The sequence below is a fragment of the Carcharodon carcharias genome, chromosome 4, assembly GCF_017639515.1.
Source record: "Carcharodon carcharias isolate sCarCar2 chromosome 4, sCarCar2.pri, whole genome shotgun sequence".
In the NCBI taxonomy this organism is placed as follows: Eukaryota; Metazoa; Chordata; class Chondrichthyes; order Lamniformes; family Lamnidae; genus Carcharodon; species Carcharodon carcharias.
Genome location: NC_054470.1, coordinates 88,819,485 through 88,834,062, shown reverse-complemented (window position 1 = coordinate 88,834,062; position 14,578 = coordinate 88,819,485). Strand labels below are relative to the sequence as shown.

The 14,578-nt window shown below is 41.6% G+C and overlaps 1 protein-coding gene across 4 annotated transcripts in view; it reads right to left on the bottom strand.

The window, feature by feature from the left end:
* Window positions 1-14,578, bottom strand: part of LOC121276887 (multiple PDZ domain protein) — a 413,889-nt gene that overhangs the window by 67,433 nt on the left and 331,878 nt on the right. For all 4 annotated transcript variants that reach the window (XM_041185496.1, XM_041185497.1, XM_041185495.1 and 1 more), the window contains 5 exons: window positions 13,812-13,896; window positions 12,757-12,837; window positions 11,127-11,219; window positions 9,403-9,477; window positions 414-594 (listed from right to left, as the gene is read on the bottom strand). In XM_041185496.1, the coding sequence (XP_041041430.1) occupies window positions 414-594; window positions 9,403-9,477; window positions 11,127-11,219; window positions 12,757-12,837; window positions 13,812-13,896 (515 nt within the window). The remainder of the gene's footprint in view (window positions 1-413; window positions 595-9,402; window positions 9,478-11,126; window positions 11,220-12,756; window positions 12,838-13,811; window positions 13,897-14,578) is intronic.

Genomic DNA, 14,578 nt, shown 5'->3' with positions numbered 1-14,578 from the left:
CTAAATTAGACTTCATAGACTTTAGTCTATATATTGGAAAGTTCGGTTCCTAACCACTGGGAAAACATCTTTTTAGAATGATTCGCCATGACTAAAAATAAAAACAAGCATTTATACAACGTCTTTAACACAGTAAAATATCCCTTGGTGTTTCATAGGTGAGCTGTCAATATTTGATACGGAGCCACATAAGGAGATATTAGGACAGGTCACCAAAGATTTGGTCAAAGAGGTAGGTCCTAAGGAGCATCCTAAGCAGGAGAGAGAGATGGAGAGGGTTAGGGCAGGAAATACAGAGGTTAGGGCCTGGACAAGGCATAGCCATCAATAGAGACGCAAAAGAAATTGGGGATGCACAAGAAACCAGATAACACTTGGAACACAAAGTATTTGTATCTTAGATTGTTACTTACCCTTATTGATGGGATCTGTATCAGGTGAGACAGCAATATTGTGTACTGAAGGAGACTGAATGTTTTTAGAATCTGACAAAGCAGTGGCAGTAGGTGGTGTATGAGATAGCTGCATATTCACATCATCCAAACTGATGGTTAGTTTCACCGTATTCTTTGCTTTCTTCAGCAAATTTATAACCTAGGAAAATCCCAGCAATTTGTTAATACTCAAATATAACCAATTTAAATTAATTGATGTGTTGAAAAAAGAGACAAGAGAAAAGTTGACTGTACTCAACTAACTCAGAACATAATGTCTAACATTAGATGCGATTCTGTGGTTGGGCAGCATTTGCTGAACAATCCTAATTGTGCATTTTAGACTAATAACCAATTTAAGGTTATCAGTTGTGCTCGCAATGTAGCTCACTTATGCTTGCTAGAAGCTACATATATTCATATGCAGGGACAGTCTCTGCAAACAAAAGGAACACGTCCAGATATTGTACCTTCTTTGAATAAACAAAAGCACGGAAGATAATAGCTCCATAGTGCATGTGCCATGGCAACATCTTGACTGACTGAGCTGATTTGCCAACCAATCAGCACCCTTTTTCTCATGCAGTATAAATTGTTGATCCCTTTGAAATTTGGTATTCTTGCGTCTGTCCTGATGAGTGCAAGACCAAAAGCTTCGACACCAAGTCTCTTTTATCAGCAATACTCAAGTTCTGCACTACCAAGCAACTAATTGATGTGCACTGAAAATGGCATGTGATTACAAGCTTATAAAAAAATACTGAAATATTTCATAGTAATCAATTATGGAATATCATGCAATCAGCTTAAAGCAACGTTACAATCATTATTCCTTCAATGTTGATGTCATCACACGCTTACACAGAGTGCACCGCTGTCACCCATCATTGCATATACTGTAATCAAAATTAATCAGTTCGAAGCAGAATACAATCATGAGATAGTGGCACATATAATCAAACAAAAAGAAGACACTGATTTCAAGATTACAATTTGATCTTTGAGTTTAAATTGTGGTGGTAAACTACACTGGTTTCTCTGAAATAAAATGACAGGAACTGTAGAAATATACAACAGGTTAGATCAGTCAACATCTGAAAGGGAAAGGCAGGCTAATGTTTTAGATGGGGCTCTTCACCAGAGCAGCTAAGCTTTCTCTTTAAAGTTATACCTGATGAGATCATAGTTTCGCCGCATCATTCCCACATACTCAAGACCTATTCAGGCCATTAAAAGGGTAATTGAATGAAATTGTTCGCTGCCTGTCCAACCTTGCGATTGGCAGACTAGCGAAAAGGCCAAGTGGCTCTTTGCATTTTTTAAGGAAACTTCATCCACAGGTGGGATGAGGTTTCCAGCAGCAAATAAAAATAAAAAATAATTAATTAATAACATTTCCCTGCTCATGTTTTATAACATTTAAGAAAAATTTATTTTTAATTTTCAAAGCTCTTTATCTCCCTGAGGCAGCTCTGTGCCTCAGGGAGCTTTTCCAGCGTGCACCACGCGCATGTGCAAAGTTCGCACTCACCCTCCTACACCCCCCACACAGCTAGCACTCACCATGACTCATGTGGGTAGGTCTTAATTGGTCCGTCAGTGTGAAGTCGCCCTCCGGCCCCGATTGTGGGCGGCGGTTGGCTTCCTGGCCGCCCCCACCCACCCCTGCTGAGCCCGCCCAACAAGGGAAAAAATCCTCTCCATAAAACTTATGAATGCCAATCATCCAGCAAAGCACTGAAATAAGTCAAAGTCACTGGAGAGAATTTAAACACCCAAAAAAGGATAGGATGTAAAGATGTTAAGAATCCATAAACTGACCCCAGCACACTTACTTTGGTTTTAATGAAGGCAGGAAGATGAAGTGGGGCATTGGGGGGTTGCAGGAGGTGAGTTGGGGGTTGGGGGGGTTGCAGGAGGTGAGTTGGTCAATTAAACATTATAATATAGCTCCATGCCTCAGAATTAACTGACACTTTAAACTTAATGTTGGCCAGATGGGTTTCCTGAGTCTCCGGGAATCTGGAGGCTAAAAAGTACGGAAGACTGCTGGACCCACGAGCTAGGTGTCGTTCTGCTTATGCACTGGGTCTAGTTTATGATTCACTCAACCACAGGGATCAGACACCACAGCACCCCCACCTCAACCCCAATGTCCACCACGAACCTTCTAATCTCTCACCCCGGCCCGATCTTTCCAACGTCCCTTCTCCTGCCGACCCCAATTTTCTCCTAACTGCAGCCTCGACTCTTGCCCCCACCCGTACACTCTAGCCTTACCAATTGCTCTCCCCCTCCTCTCCTCTCCCCTGCTTTGGCTGGTGCTGAAAGTCTACCTGCCCAACAGCCATCCAGCTTCTCAATTTGGCTGACTGTGATGAGAGGCGGAGCTGAAAAATATCATTCTGTCGTGCCATTAAATTCAGAAGGGCCTGTGGGAAACCTATTCGTCAGGTCACCCAAGCGCAAAATTGCCCCCTTGCTCCCTTATCACTGTCACAATAAGATCCGGGGCATTATTTACTGTCATATTTATCGTTTTTTCTTTCCAGAAAAATAGTGCAAATTCCACTTTTTCACTAACAAAATAGTGAAAGTATATAATTTTGAACTGTATGCATTAGTTACTGGGAACAAAGCAAAACGTTTAATTCCTCTGAAGCAATTAACCACAATTTAAATGAAACAATTTGGTGATCCAAATATGGCATGCACATTATGGGCTGAATTCAGTGCTCGTGGTGTGGGTCTTGAAGGAGAACCCAGAAGCGGATGCTATTGCCACAGATGAGAAATGCAGCCATCTGACCACAATCACGCACTTGCCAGGCAATTAACGACTTGGAGTCATGGGGACCGTAAAATGCTGTTGCAGGGGCGGGCCAGGAGGCACTGATCTCATGTCACCAGATGTGGAGATAGCAGTTGGCACCATTTTTAAAGGCCTTCCAGTCCTCCCTTAAATACTGTAAATTTACAGTAGCACTCCAGAAAGGACACTTCCTCCAAGTGCACCCTGCCAACCTGAAGGCTGACCAGTGCTCACAACAGGAACCCCGGAGCCTTTATTAGAAAAGGCATCATTAGAAAAGGGTATCATGGTTGCAGGATGCGAATAAGATTGCCCGAAGCCTCCCTTGCAGGCTCTCAATAGCCCTTGCCTCTAGTAAAGGGGGCTCATCATCCTGTCAAACCTACCCTGCCCCCTCCTCCACATTATCCTCATTGTATGAGGAGTGAGGCTCATTTATATCTTCCAGATGCAAGGCCTCCACTCTCTGCAGTGTGAGGTTATAAAGAGTACAGCAGACCACAATAATACCTCACTGTGGCATACTGCAGAGTTCCACCAGATTGTTGTAGGCACCAGAATCTTACCTTTAGCAGCGCAATAGCCAGTTCAATGGCCACTTGGGTCAACCGTGGCAGGCATTGTACCCTTTCCTTGGTTGCAGAATGAGGTTTCCTCATTCGGGTCAGTAGCCATGTTTTCAATGGGTAATCCTTCTCCCCAAGGAATCATCTAAAGGTGCATGGGTGGGACAGAACACTGTGGCATCCAGGATTGTCAAAGTATATAGGCATCGTGACAGATGCCGGGAACAAGGCACCCTTCTGCTTACTGCGCTTTCAGTGGTCATAGATGTTCATGATGATTGTTGGCTGGTCCCAGGGAGTCTTGATAGCCACATGCGTGTAATCGATGACATATTGTAATAGCCCCAAAGCTGATGAAAGGGTCAGTTGGGTCCTGCATGCAATCACTGGCCCTCTTAAGGCATTGGTCACATCCTTGATATAAGGATGAGCTGGTGCCTGGAACACCCCACACATGTCCCCAATGGATCCCTGGAAAGAACTAAATGTGTAAAAAATCAATGCAATTGTGACCTTCAGGGCCACAGGCATTTGTGTCCACTGAGACCCATGGGTCGCTGCCATCCTGTACTATGGTGCACAGGATTGATGATGGCCTTCATTGACATATACAGTCTGTTGCTTTGACATTTGCAGTACACCCTCAGTCACAGTTGGACCTTTCATGGCTTACTGCCGGACCCCTATGTGCCCTTCTGTGGCTTGCCTAGCCAGAGGCTGGCTCTCTTGCTGCTCCTGTTGCAGTGACGTCTTTGGAGAGAGGTCTTCCCTCCCTCTGCTTCTCCTCCACATAGGGGCCTTGGAAGACTGGAAGGCTGACCTGTGCGGAAAGTCAACACCATAATCCGCTCCCGCTGCTCCTGTGAGTCCAACAGCAGACAGTTGTCCCGCTGTTCTTGTGAGTCTAACAGCAGACTGCTGTCCCACTGCTCCTGTGAGTCCAATAGCAGACAGCTGTCTGACTGTTCTTGTGAGTCTAACAGCAGACTGCTGTCCCACTGCTCCTTTGAGTCCAATAGCAGACAGCTGTCCCGCTGTTCTTGTGAGTCTAACAGCAGGCTGCTGTCCCACTGCTCCTCTGAGTCCAACAGCACACTGCTGTCCCACTGCTCCTGTGAGTACAACAGCAGACTGCTGAACTGCAGCTCATGTGATTCCAATTGCAGGCTACTGTCTCCTTCTTAGAGGCTTGCAGCTGCAGTCCAGTAGTGGTCTCCTTTCCCCTCTCTTCCACTTAATGTCAAAGACAAATGATGGCAACCCAATGTATTACGATGGCTGACTTCCACATGCGGAACAGGTGGAACTGGTGATGTTGCTAGCTTTAAGTGGTCAGGGATCTGATGGCCTGTGATCTCCATGAACCACTCATTACATTCCAAATTCTGTCCAAAATTACACACAATTGTGTGTAAGAGAATCTCAATTACCTTGTCAATGAGCTCAATTGACTTCTCACCATGTCATAGCGGCAATGTTGGCTGGAGGCTTCCTGCCTCTGGCAGAATGCGGAACCAACATCATGATATCAAGGTTTTGGTCCAACAGGTCTCCTCCCAATTCTCTGCCACCTCACCCTGCCTTGCAACTCGCCTCCCAAGGCCCCATCAAATTCCACCATGTGAACTAACAGAGGCAACTTAAACAATATTTTCCATGGTGACCAACGTGTGCATGTGAACTGCACATGGAGAAAGGGCAGGGCATAGGTTAGGGTGGAAGGACAGTTCCAAAACATACTGAGAAGGTAACAATGGAAATATGTCAAAGATTGTGAATGCAAGGGCAGGAATTTTGCCGTAGGTTTGGATGTGGGGCAGGGGAGGGGGCATGAAAATTTGCAGGTCTGCAGGCTACCTGAGATGTTGGGGACCAGGCCATCTGCCTGGAGGCAGCCTCGTGATGTCTGATTGGGATTCATACCAAGCAGGCTTTGAGGCCCTCTTTGTCTGCCTGGTCTTAACTGCTGCTACAGGCTGCTTTGTGCCTTCGCAATGGTGGCCTTGCTGCCGACGTCACTTTTGAATGTAAAAGTTTTAAAATATGCAGAGAGGGCACTGCTGCTTTTTCCATGCTGAAGGACCTCCTATTCAAAAGCTCACCTGCCACCCTTATTGGATGGCAATCCGATCCTCTGGTCACTAATTGGCCAATTCAGGGAAAATCACTGTCAGGTGACTGTTTCCCCACAGTGCAGTGTTGTGACCCCGAATGACGTTAGCCATCTGAGGAGTAAGAGATGCACAAGAAGTTGAAAGAAACAGAGGGGAAATTTGGACAAGATTTTTCCTCCAAAGGCAGGTTCAGCACTCAGAAACATGCAGTCCCAAACTCTGTTTCCCTCCCTTGGGAAACAATCACTTCTTGTGATTTTCAAAGGGGCACACCTTCATTGGTCTGGAAATGGACTCGCTGTCCAAATATAGTGGTAGGTGGCTCTCAAACTGGAGGGTCAATCAGAGTATTTCAGCTTCAGAGGTGCAGCAGGCTGCAAAAAATGGTGAGGGAGAAGGCACTTTCTCCCACTTTTGTAAACCTTATATGAAAAAATGGATCTTACAGCCAGGACACCGCTGTGGTGGTGGGGGTTGTGGAAATAGTGGTGGAGAAAGGCCCATCACAGGCCAACCTGTGATTGCTCCTGCACCCAGGCAGGCAGGCCGGGCCTCTAGGCTTGTCTGGAGTGCTGACTTCCTGGCCTGCTGCCGGGTGGCCTCCTCCAGGCATCTAAACTGATCATTGTCGCCTGTGGGAACCTGAAGACAGACTGGAAAATCCTAGTTGGTCTCCTTTGATTGATCTCAATAGGCTCTTCATGAAATGACTATTCACTGCGTGCCACCCATCCTGCCTCCACAAAAATGGCCATAGGCGGGAAACCGGCATGCTTGTGGCTAGGCAATTTTCAGTTCCAGCCTGCTTCTGTTTCCAGCCCTGGTCTGCAGAATTTACAAGGTTTAACAAGAAGAAAAGATAAGAATATAACCGTAAAGAGGCAGCGTAGGAGACATATAGAAATAAATGAAAGTTGCAGTTGTTTAATGTATTTGTAGAAGGTTTAAGCCAATACAAAGTTATGAAAATAGCAAGGTTATGAAATTATAATGTTCCTGCGTACATGCTATGATTGTAAGAGAAATGCACTGTAGGAAAGATTTTTCAATGGCCAAATTACCCTGAACTAACCCACTTTGCTAAAAACAAAAAACTGCGGATGCTGGAAATCCAAAACAAAAACAGAATTACCTGGAAAAACTCAGCAGGTCTGGCAGCATCGGCGGAGAAGAAAAGAGTTGACGTTTCGTCAACTCTTTTCTTCTCCGCCGATGCTGCCAGACCTGCTGAGTTTTTCCAGGTAATTCTGTTTAACCCACTTTGCTGTTGTGTTTAACAACAACAAAAAAACTTGTACTTACATTGCACCTCTAACATAATAAAATGTCCTAAGGAGTGTTACAAAGCAAAATTTGACACCGACCATATATGGTTATGGCAATATTAGTGAAGATAGCCAAAAGCTTGAGGTTTTAAGGAGCATCTTAAAGGAGGCAAGAGAGATAGAGAGGTTTAGGAAGGGAATTGCAGAGCTTAAAGAGGAAAATTTGCAAATAACAGAAAAGCAAAGTGCACTGCTAGTGGACCATATCACACGAAACCGTTTACTAAATATGAGGAGAGAATAGTTGATTCATTCAAAAGGGAGGCTTTGGAAGGTCTCGGGACTACAGATATTGGAAGAATGCACAAATAATTGGTTTTGTGCCATATTCATCATGAACCAGAAATTGCACTGCACAATCAAACTGATTGATACCGCCACCTGAGTAGTGGACAATGTAATTTCCTATTGCTTCATGCAGTCAGTGGTTAAAATCTGGAATGCACAGCCAGAGAGTGTGGTGGAGGCAGATTCAATCATGATTTTCAAAAGGGAATTGGATTAGCACCTGAAGAGAAAACATTTGCAGGGTAATGGGGAAAGGGCAAGGGAATGAGATGGACTGATTTGCTCTTGCAGAGAGTCAGCATGGATGCAACAGGCCAAATGACCTTCTTCAGTGCTATAACATTCTATAATTCATATATTATTCATGTGTTCAATATTTGTCTAATATTATACATACTATCGAGAATCATAGCTTTAATGATTTGCATCCTATCTGGGATTCATGCACACTGACTAAACAAGCAGATAACCAAGATAAAAATCACACGAAAGGACAGCTCACCACCACCATCTCAAGGGCTATTAGGGATGGGCAATAAATGCTGGCCTAGCCAGCATCGCCCACATCCCGTGAATGAATAAAAAAAACACATTGCTTAAATAAGCAGATAACCAATAGAAAAACCATACCAAAGGGGGATTTTATCAATTGGGTATAAGCTGCGAACGCACATGTGCACTAGAAGCTGAGCTAGTATGTGTAAAAAAACTGCTTTCTGAGCAGTGTGTTAGGGATGCCATGACAAGCATCTCAACTTGCAAATGGTACATAACACAGATAACACATTGAAAATGAAATTAGTGGCTCCCTTGGGTACCAATGGCCTTAATTAAATTCAATGTAATCTTGGATAAATCAATACTGCAAACCAACATTAAGGGCAGAATTTTTAGGCCGGTGGGCGGGCGGGCGGGATTGGCGGGTCCTGGATCGGCAGGGGAATGGACCCGTCGACCGCGATCAGCCCCCGACTGCTAGCTGTCCAATTAACGGCTAGCCAGCGTGACACGTGCGCTGGGAAGCTCAGTGTTGCCGGGGTGGGAGTGGGTAGAGGGTGGGCGCTGACGTCAACACGGGCGTAGTCCAACAATGAGAGAAAGCTCCCTAAAGCAGAGAGCTGCCTTAGAGAGCCGTAGGCCTGAAAATCCTCCAATAAAGTTATGAAAAGCAGAAAAAAAATGTCCAAGCACCCCAATCAAGCACCTGAAAATAAAGATGATAAAAATGATGTCCACCAATTTTTATTTTTATATTATTTCATCATGGAAACCTCATCCCACCTTTGGATTGGGTTTCATGAAAAATATCTGGCTGATTCGCCCATCTGCCAACTGTAAGGTTGGACGGGCAACGTAAAATTAAAGGCATTTGTGCCGTTAATGACCTTAATTGGCCTCCTAATTGTCAGCAGGCACGCTTCCGACTTTTGCACGCACCCGGCGACCGAAGTATTGCACGAGCACCAGATGACATTGTGACGCTCACATGACTTCACGCCGGATCGAGTTGGGCACGCACCTGCCCGATCTGGTGTAAAATTCAGTCCTAAGACGCCTTATTTGAAAAGAACCAAATTCAAGAGATGAGCTGCAATGATTTAGCTCTTGAGGACATCTTAAATTGAGAGAAACTATTGCCCGTGGAACAGTTAATTTTCCAGCTGAAGCCCCTCATGTGACAGAAATTTTGTTTTACCAACTATTCATCATGAATTGTAATATAGATACAAAATTAATTGGTGCCTAAGCAAGGCTTTCTTTGAACAAATATTTACATTAGGTGGGGACTTATTAACTAATGCGATGTAGAGAAACAACTGCATGATATAATAGATACAATGCAATATTAAACAGATACTGAACCTTTTCAACAGGGTAACCCACAACAGGTTCATCATCCACCGCCAAGATACGATCCCCAACCTTAACCCTTCCATCCTGTGGAAACAAGAATTTATTAGACATTGATTAATAAAACAAATGTTGTGTCTTACATAAAAGGATTGCATAGGATATATGACACAGAAACAGATCATTCGCCCAACCATTCCATGCGAGTTTATACTCTATTCAAGCCTCCTCCCTTCTGTGCTCATATGAAAACGTCAATTACCCTCTATCTCTTCTTCATATGCTTGCCTAGCTTCCCCTTAACTGCATTATTCATTTTTTTTGTTTCTAGATGTTCTTCCGTTCTCTCGTTTAATAGCAATTCCATTACTCTTGCTATCTTGAATGTGAAGTTGACTGGTCTATAATTCCCTAGACATGTTCTATTCCCCTTCTTAGATGCCGGTATTACGTTAGCTATTTGCCAGTCCTCTGGCATTACATATTTCCAACAAATTATTAAATCTGTGTAATAATTCCTCTGCTATTTCTTTCCTAGATTCTTTGAAAACACGTGGCTATAATCCAAATTGTTCAGGGGTTTTATCCACTTTCAGTTTGTTTAGTTATTTAATAGTTCCTTTTTTTATTTTAAATGCACTTGCTGTATCTCTTCATCAACTCATCATCCAATGTCATGTTTGCCTGTTCTATCTCAACAACAACTTATATTTATATAGCACCTTTAACATAATGAAACGTCCCAAGATGCTTCACAAGAGCACTATAAAAGTATGACACCGAATAATACAATGAGATATTATGACAGATGAACTAATTTATGTTTAGCTGATTAGGTTTCCTTGTTAAGTGTCAAAGCAAAATAACTATTTAATATTTCTGCCATCTCTCGACGATGTCTATCATCCCAACCCTTCCTTCATTTTTTTAATTGATGTGCCTGCAAAATATTTTGCAGTTTTATGCTCCTTGATAATTTAATTTCATTGTTCCTCTTTGCCTTACAAGCAATTTTTTGACTTCCCTCCTATATACTCTCTTATCATGCACTCCTCTGCTGTCTACGTACTTAACTAATGCCTCTTTCCTTACCCTCAATTGTTCCTTTATGTCTTTATTCATTCATGGTGTCTCATTAGTGCTTACAAAAAATCATTTACCCTTTATTTAAAATTCAATTCAGTTCCCAACTACATATATATATCACATATATGCATGTGTGTGTTGTCACAGAATACTGCGAGCAGCCAATGTTTCAAAACATTTACCACACACTGCTGAAATTGTGTGTAAAATGCTTGTTATAAGCAGTCTTTTCACCCTCACTATCTGAGAAGTTTGCCTATGCACTACTGCAATATGTATTAATCTATATATATCAGTAAGCCAGTAGTTGATTATTTTTAGACAAGAAAAATGTATTTTCAACTGAGTTGTGCGTTCAAGACCCAATCCAGAGACATGAGCACAAAACCCGAGTTTTGTCCTACAGAGGGAATAGTTGGAGGATGTAAAAGATCCCATGGTACCTATTCTGAAGAAGAGCAGAGTCTTTGCCAATGTTTATCTTTCAATCATCATCACTAAAAGTGGGATCATGCTATTCTCAACTTGGCTGTCCCATTTCCTACATTAAAACTGGGTAGATTTCAAAAGTTCTTAATTACCTGTAATTAATTACCTCCTGAAGTCTTGAAGAGTGCTGTACAAATGTTAAGTACTTTCTTCTAACTTACCTTTGATGCTGTACCGTTTTCCGTTAGACTCTTAATAACGACACCATCATGTGTACTCTCTTCACTAATTGCAATTCCGAGTCCACCTTGATCCTGTACAAATAAAAACAGCGATCATGCTTAGCTTTCTTAGTTACACATCTACACAAATGCACAGAAACATTAGAACCAGAACTATTAAAGGCAGTTATTCATTTAATGAGAAATGGGTACAAAAGGACTGCCATTACTTGATCCAGGAATGACATCTCAAAGGAATGATAATGCTTAGTTGGGAAAATTTTGAATGAGGCAGATAACTCATTATCAAGCTGAGAAAGGCTTGACAGTGAGCCAGAACCTCCTGGAAATATTCTCATCTGGTAGTGCCAACAGACATAAATTCGAAATCCAATACATCTTGCATATTTCTCAGGGCAGCAAGTATATGTTTTGTCAACATGGCCTTGGATTTACAAGGATGTTCAGCATAGATGGATTTGACAGAAAGACTCAGACAGCCAGATAGTTTTCTTGCTCTGGTAATTATTTTACTGTGTGGCAGATCCAGATCCAGATGTCACAAGACTAACATGTCATATCCTGGGATCCTTTTAGTTTGTTTCTACAGAGCTAGGATGTTTCAAGATCAGTTCTGTTACAAAGGGAGTAATTTTAACCACAAAAAAAAATGTAGGCTGAATTTGGGTGAGGTGTTAAATTACAAAAAATCTCAAACCTGACCCCAACCTACCCACTTGAGGTTTTAACTGAGGCAAGCAACCAACCCACTCCCAGGAGGTGGGCAGGCCTCTTTAATATTATAATGAGGTTCTGTGCCTCATATTTAACCTGCCTTCCAGGTTTAACTCTGATGGATCAAATTTCCCAGGCCTTGGGAAACCCAGTAGCTAAAGGCATGTGAGGACCAAGTGCCTTTCCAGCACCACTTGTGGGGGCCAGGAGCAGGAGTACTTCCTCTTCACCCACCTAACTTACCTCCTTCCCTGCCTGGCATACGAACCCTCCCACCAACATAGGGATAAGGGAGAAGATCTCATCCAAGATATCAGCGATAAACCCTCCACAAGATTTGGACCCACCCTGAATATGTTCCTACAACCCAGCATAGGCTCCCTTCCTGAAGGCCTCAAATGGAGCATTTCTTGCTTGATAGGGAGCCAAGCTGATCAATCGGAATGACTTCAGGACAGAACATGTTTGAACTAAGGGTTCTATGCCGTGGAGTCCAAAATCCACAGCAACCCAGTCTTTTGGGTTTCTTGAACAATGTCTTCTCCCCTTCTCACAATCAGCCCCAGCCAAAGTTGGGGCCAAACAGTTGTACACTTCAAAGCAATGCTTTATGCCAATTAGCTAGAAATATTACAATGTGCCTTACAATGATAGCTAAAATCTAAACGGTTAATCATTGCTGCAGAGGTCTGGTGAGCAGCAGTTTCACTTGTCTGATAGAAGTGAACAGAAGTAAACAATTAATTTCAAATTACCTTTTTATATGCACAAAATACCCTTTGATTAAACATGTCCATATATTTTCTGTATATCCAATAATGTGGCTCTACAATTATTTTTCCTACAAATGAACATCAGTTCCTGAGACACAGTAACTGCTTCTCAATAAACTTACCTTAGTAAGTAGCACATGTTGAATATTTTTAAATGCAGTCAGATCCATTCCACTTTGGAATAATGATGTGCCTGTCTCTTTCTTGAAAATAAAGTTAGAAAGCATACTTTCAGCCAGTAATAGTCACCATTAATAATAATAAAAAGCTAGTAATAGCACCTTTAAAATTCTGCCAAAATCTACTTCTCAAAATGATACTTGTTGCTTTGACTGGACAAAAAAATATTTTCCTTTACTTGGGCCCTTCAGGATTAAATCATTTCAATACAGCTAATTTGGCTCCTTCAGGCTCAATAATCCCAGACCCATTCCACCGGTGACATTATCAACATTATTTATGCCAACTTTTATTCAATCAAGAGAAATTCACATAACAAATGTCTATGCTATTGTTGTAACATCTTGACTTTAAATCTTCTAATAGCTGAGTATAAAAATTCACACAAACTCTCTGCTAGGTTATTCCTGTCTGCTGAATAGAGAATGGAATGCATCCATCTTGATTTACAGGGATGATATGTGATGCAGAGAAATGTAAAGAAGGAATGAAGAAAATATATTTATAAAAATGTGGTATCAGTTTAAAAGTGCACAGATTTATGACAGGAAGAAACAATAACAAATCATTTTATTTTGAATAATCATTACAATTAGGAAAGATAATCACATGTCATTAAAGAAGTAATGACTGTTGCTTTTAGCCAGGATCAAATCTCAAATTTCATAATTTTATAAGGAATGCAAGACAGTTGATTGCAAAATGTTTATATGCAGGTGAATGAGAGGACAGCTTAGCCAGTTCCCTTAACCTGATACCCAAAATAATGTCAAGACTTTCCCAGTAACCTTTTGAGCAACAAGTATCTACATAGCCAGCACTTCAATTGCCTACACACTATGGTTTTATTTTAATCTACAAAATCTGCATCATCAGAGAACTGAACTGCAGCTTTTTGATGGTTACAAAAGCACACATCTTCAAAAATGTGGAAATGTGTAAGTATTTACCAGAAGACAAAGAGAGAGATTATTGCAATGTATTTAATAATCTATACCTCTTGCTGGGCTCCTGAAGTAATTGTGGTTGTGTCAACTGATTTTACGGGACTGACTGCCATTTGACTGACTGCATCTGTGCTTCTGGAAAAGAAATAAAACACTGATAGTGAAAAAGAGAAATTAAATGCATTTTGCCCTCAACCACTAAAGTAGTTCCTGCTGCTTTCAAAAATAATGTATTGTGCCAGCTCTTCTACTGTGTGAAATTTTAGACCATAGTGTATACTAAATTTACTCAGGGAAAAGATCTATCGCAAGGATTTGAAGAAAGATTTTACTGGCTTTAGCGGTTGAGACAGTGAAAGATCAAGAAAGCAGGAACAAATATATATACTGTGTGCATATATTATAAAAATATTTTATATATATGTAAACATAAGAGACAAACAGAAAGATAGAGATATATATTTACAGAGATAGAGATATTGATGGTTAAGGATCAAAGGAAACACAGAATGCCATTGTCTGGAATGCACACACTTACGAAAGGTCTGTAGAATTCCTTCATGTAATTTTTTTAATGAAAAGAAAGATGGATTTAGGGGAAGTAAAAGACAAAGATCTTTCAGCATGTGCGAGAAAAGTATAAAATAGTATTCCTAACATGGTGAGATCACAACGCTATGGGCAGAAATGAAATCAAGGAGAGAAATAAATGATATGCACAATATACTACCTTTGTGATCTAAAGTAGCTCAAATTATGCATTGAATGATAAAATTACATCTCATTTGGGTCACGAGACAAGAGGGCTAAATTGCTA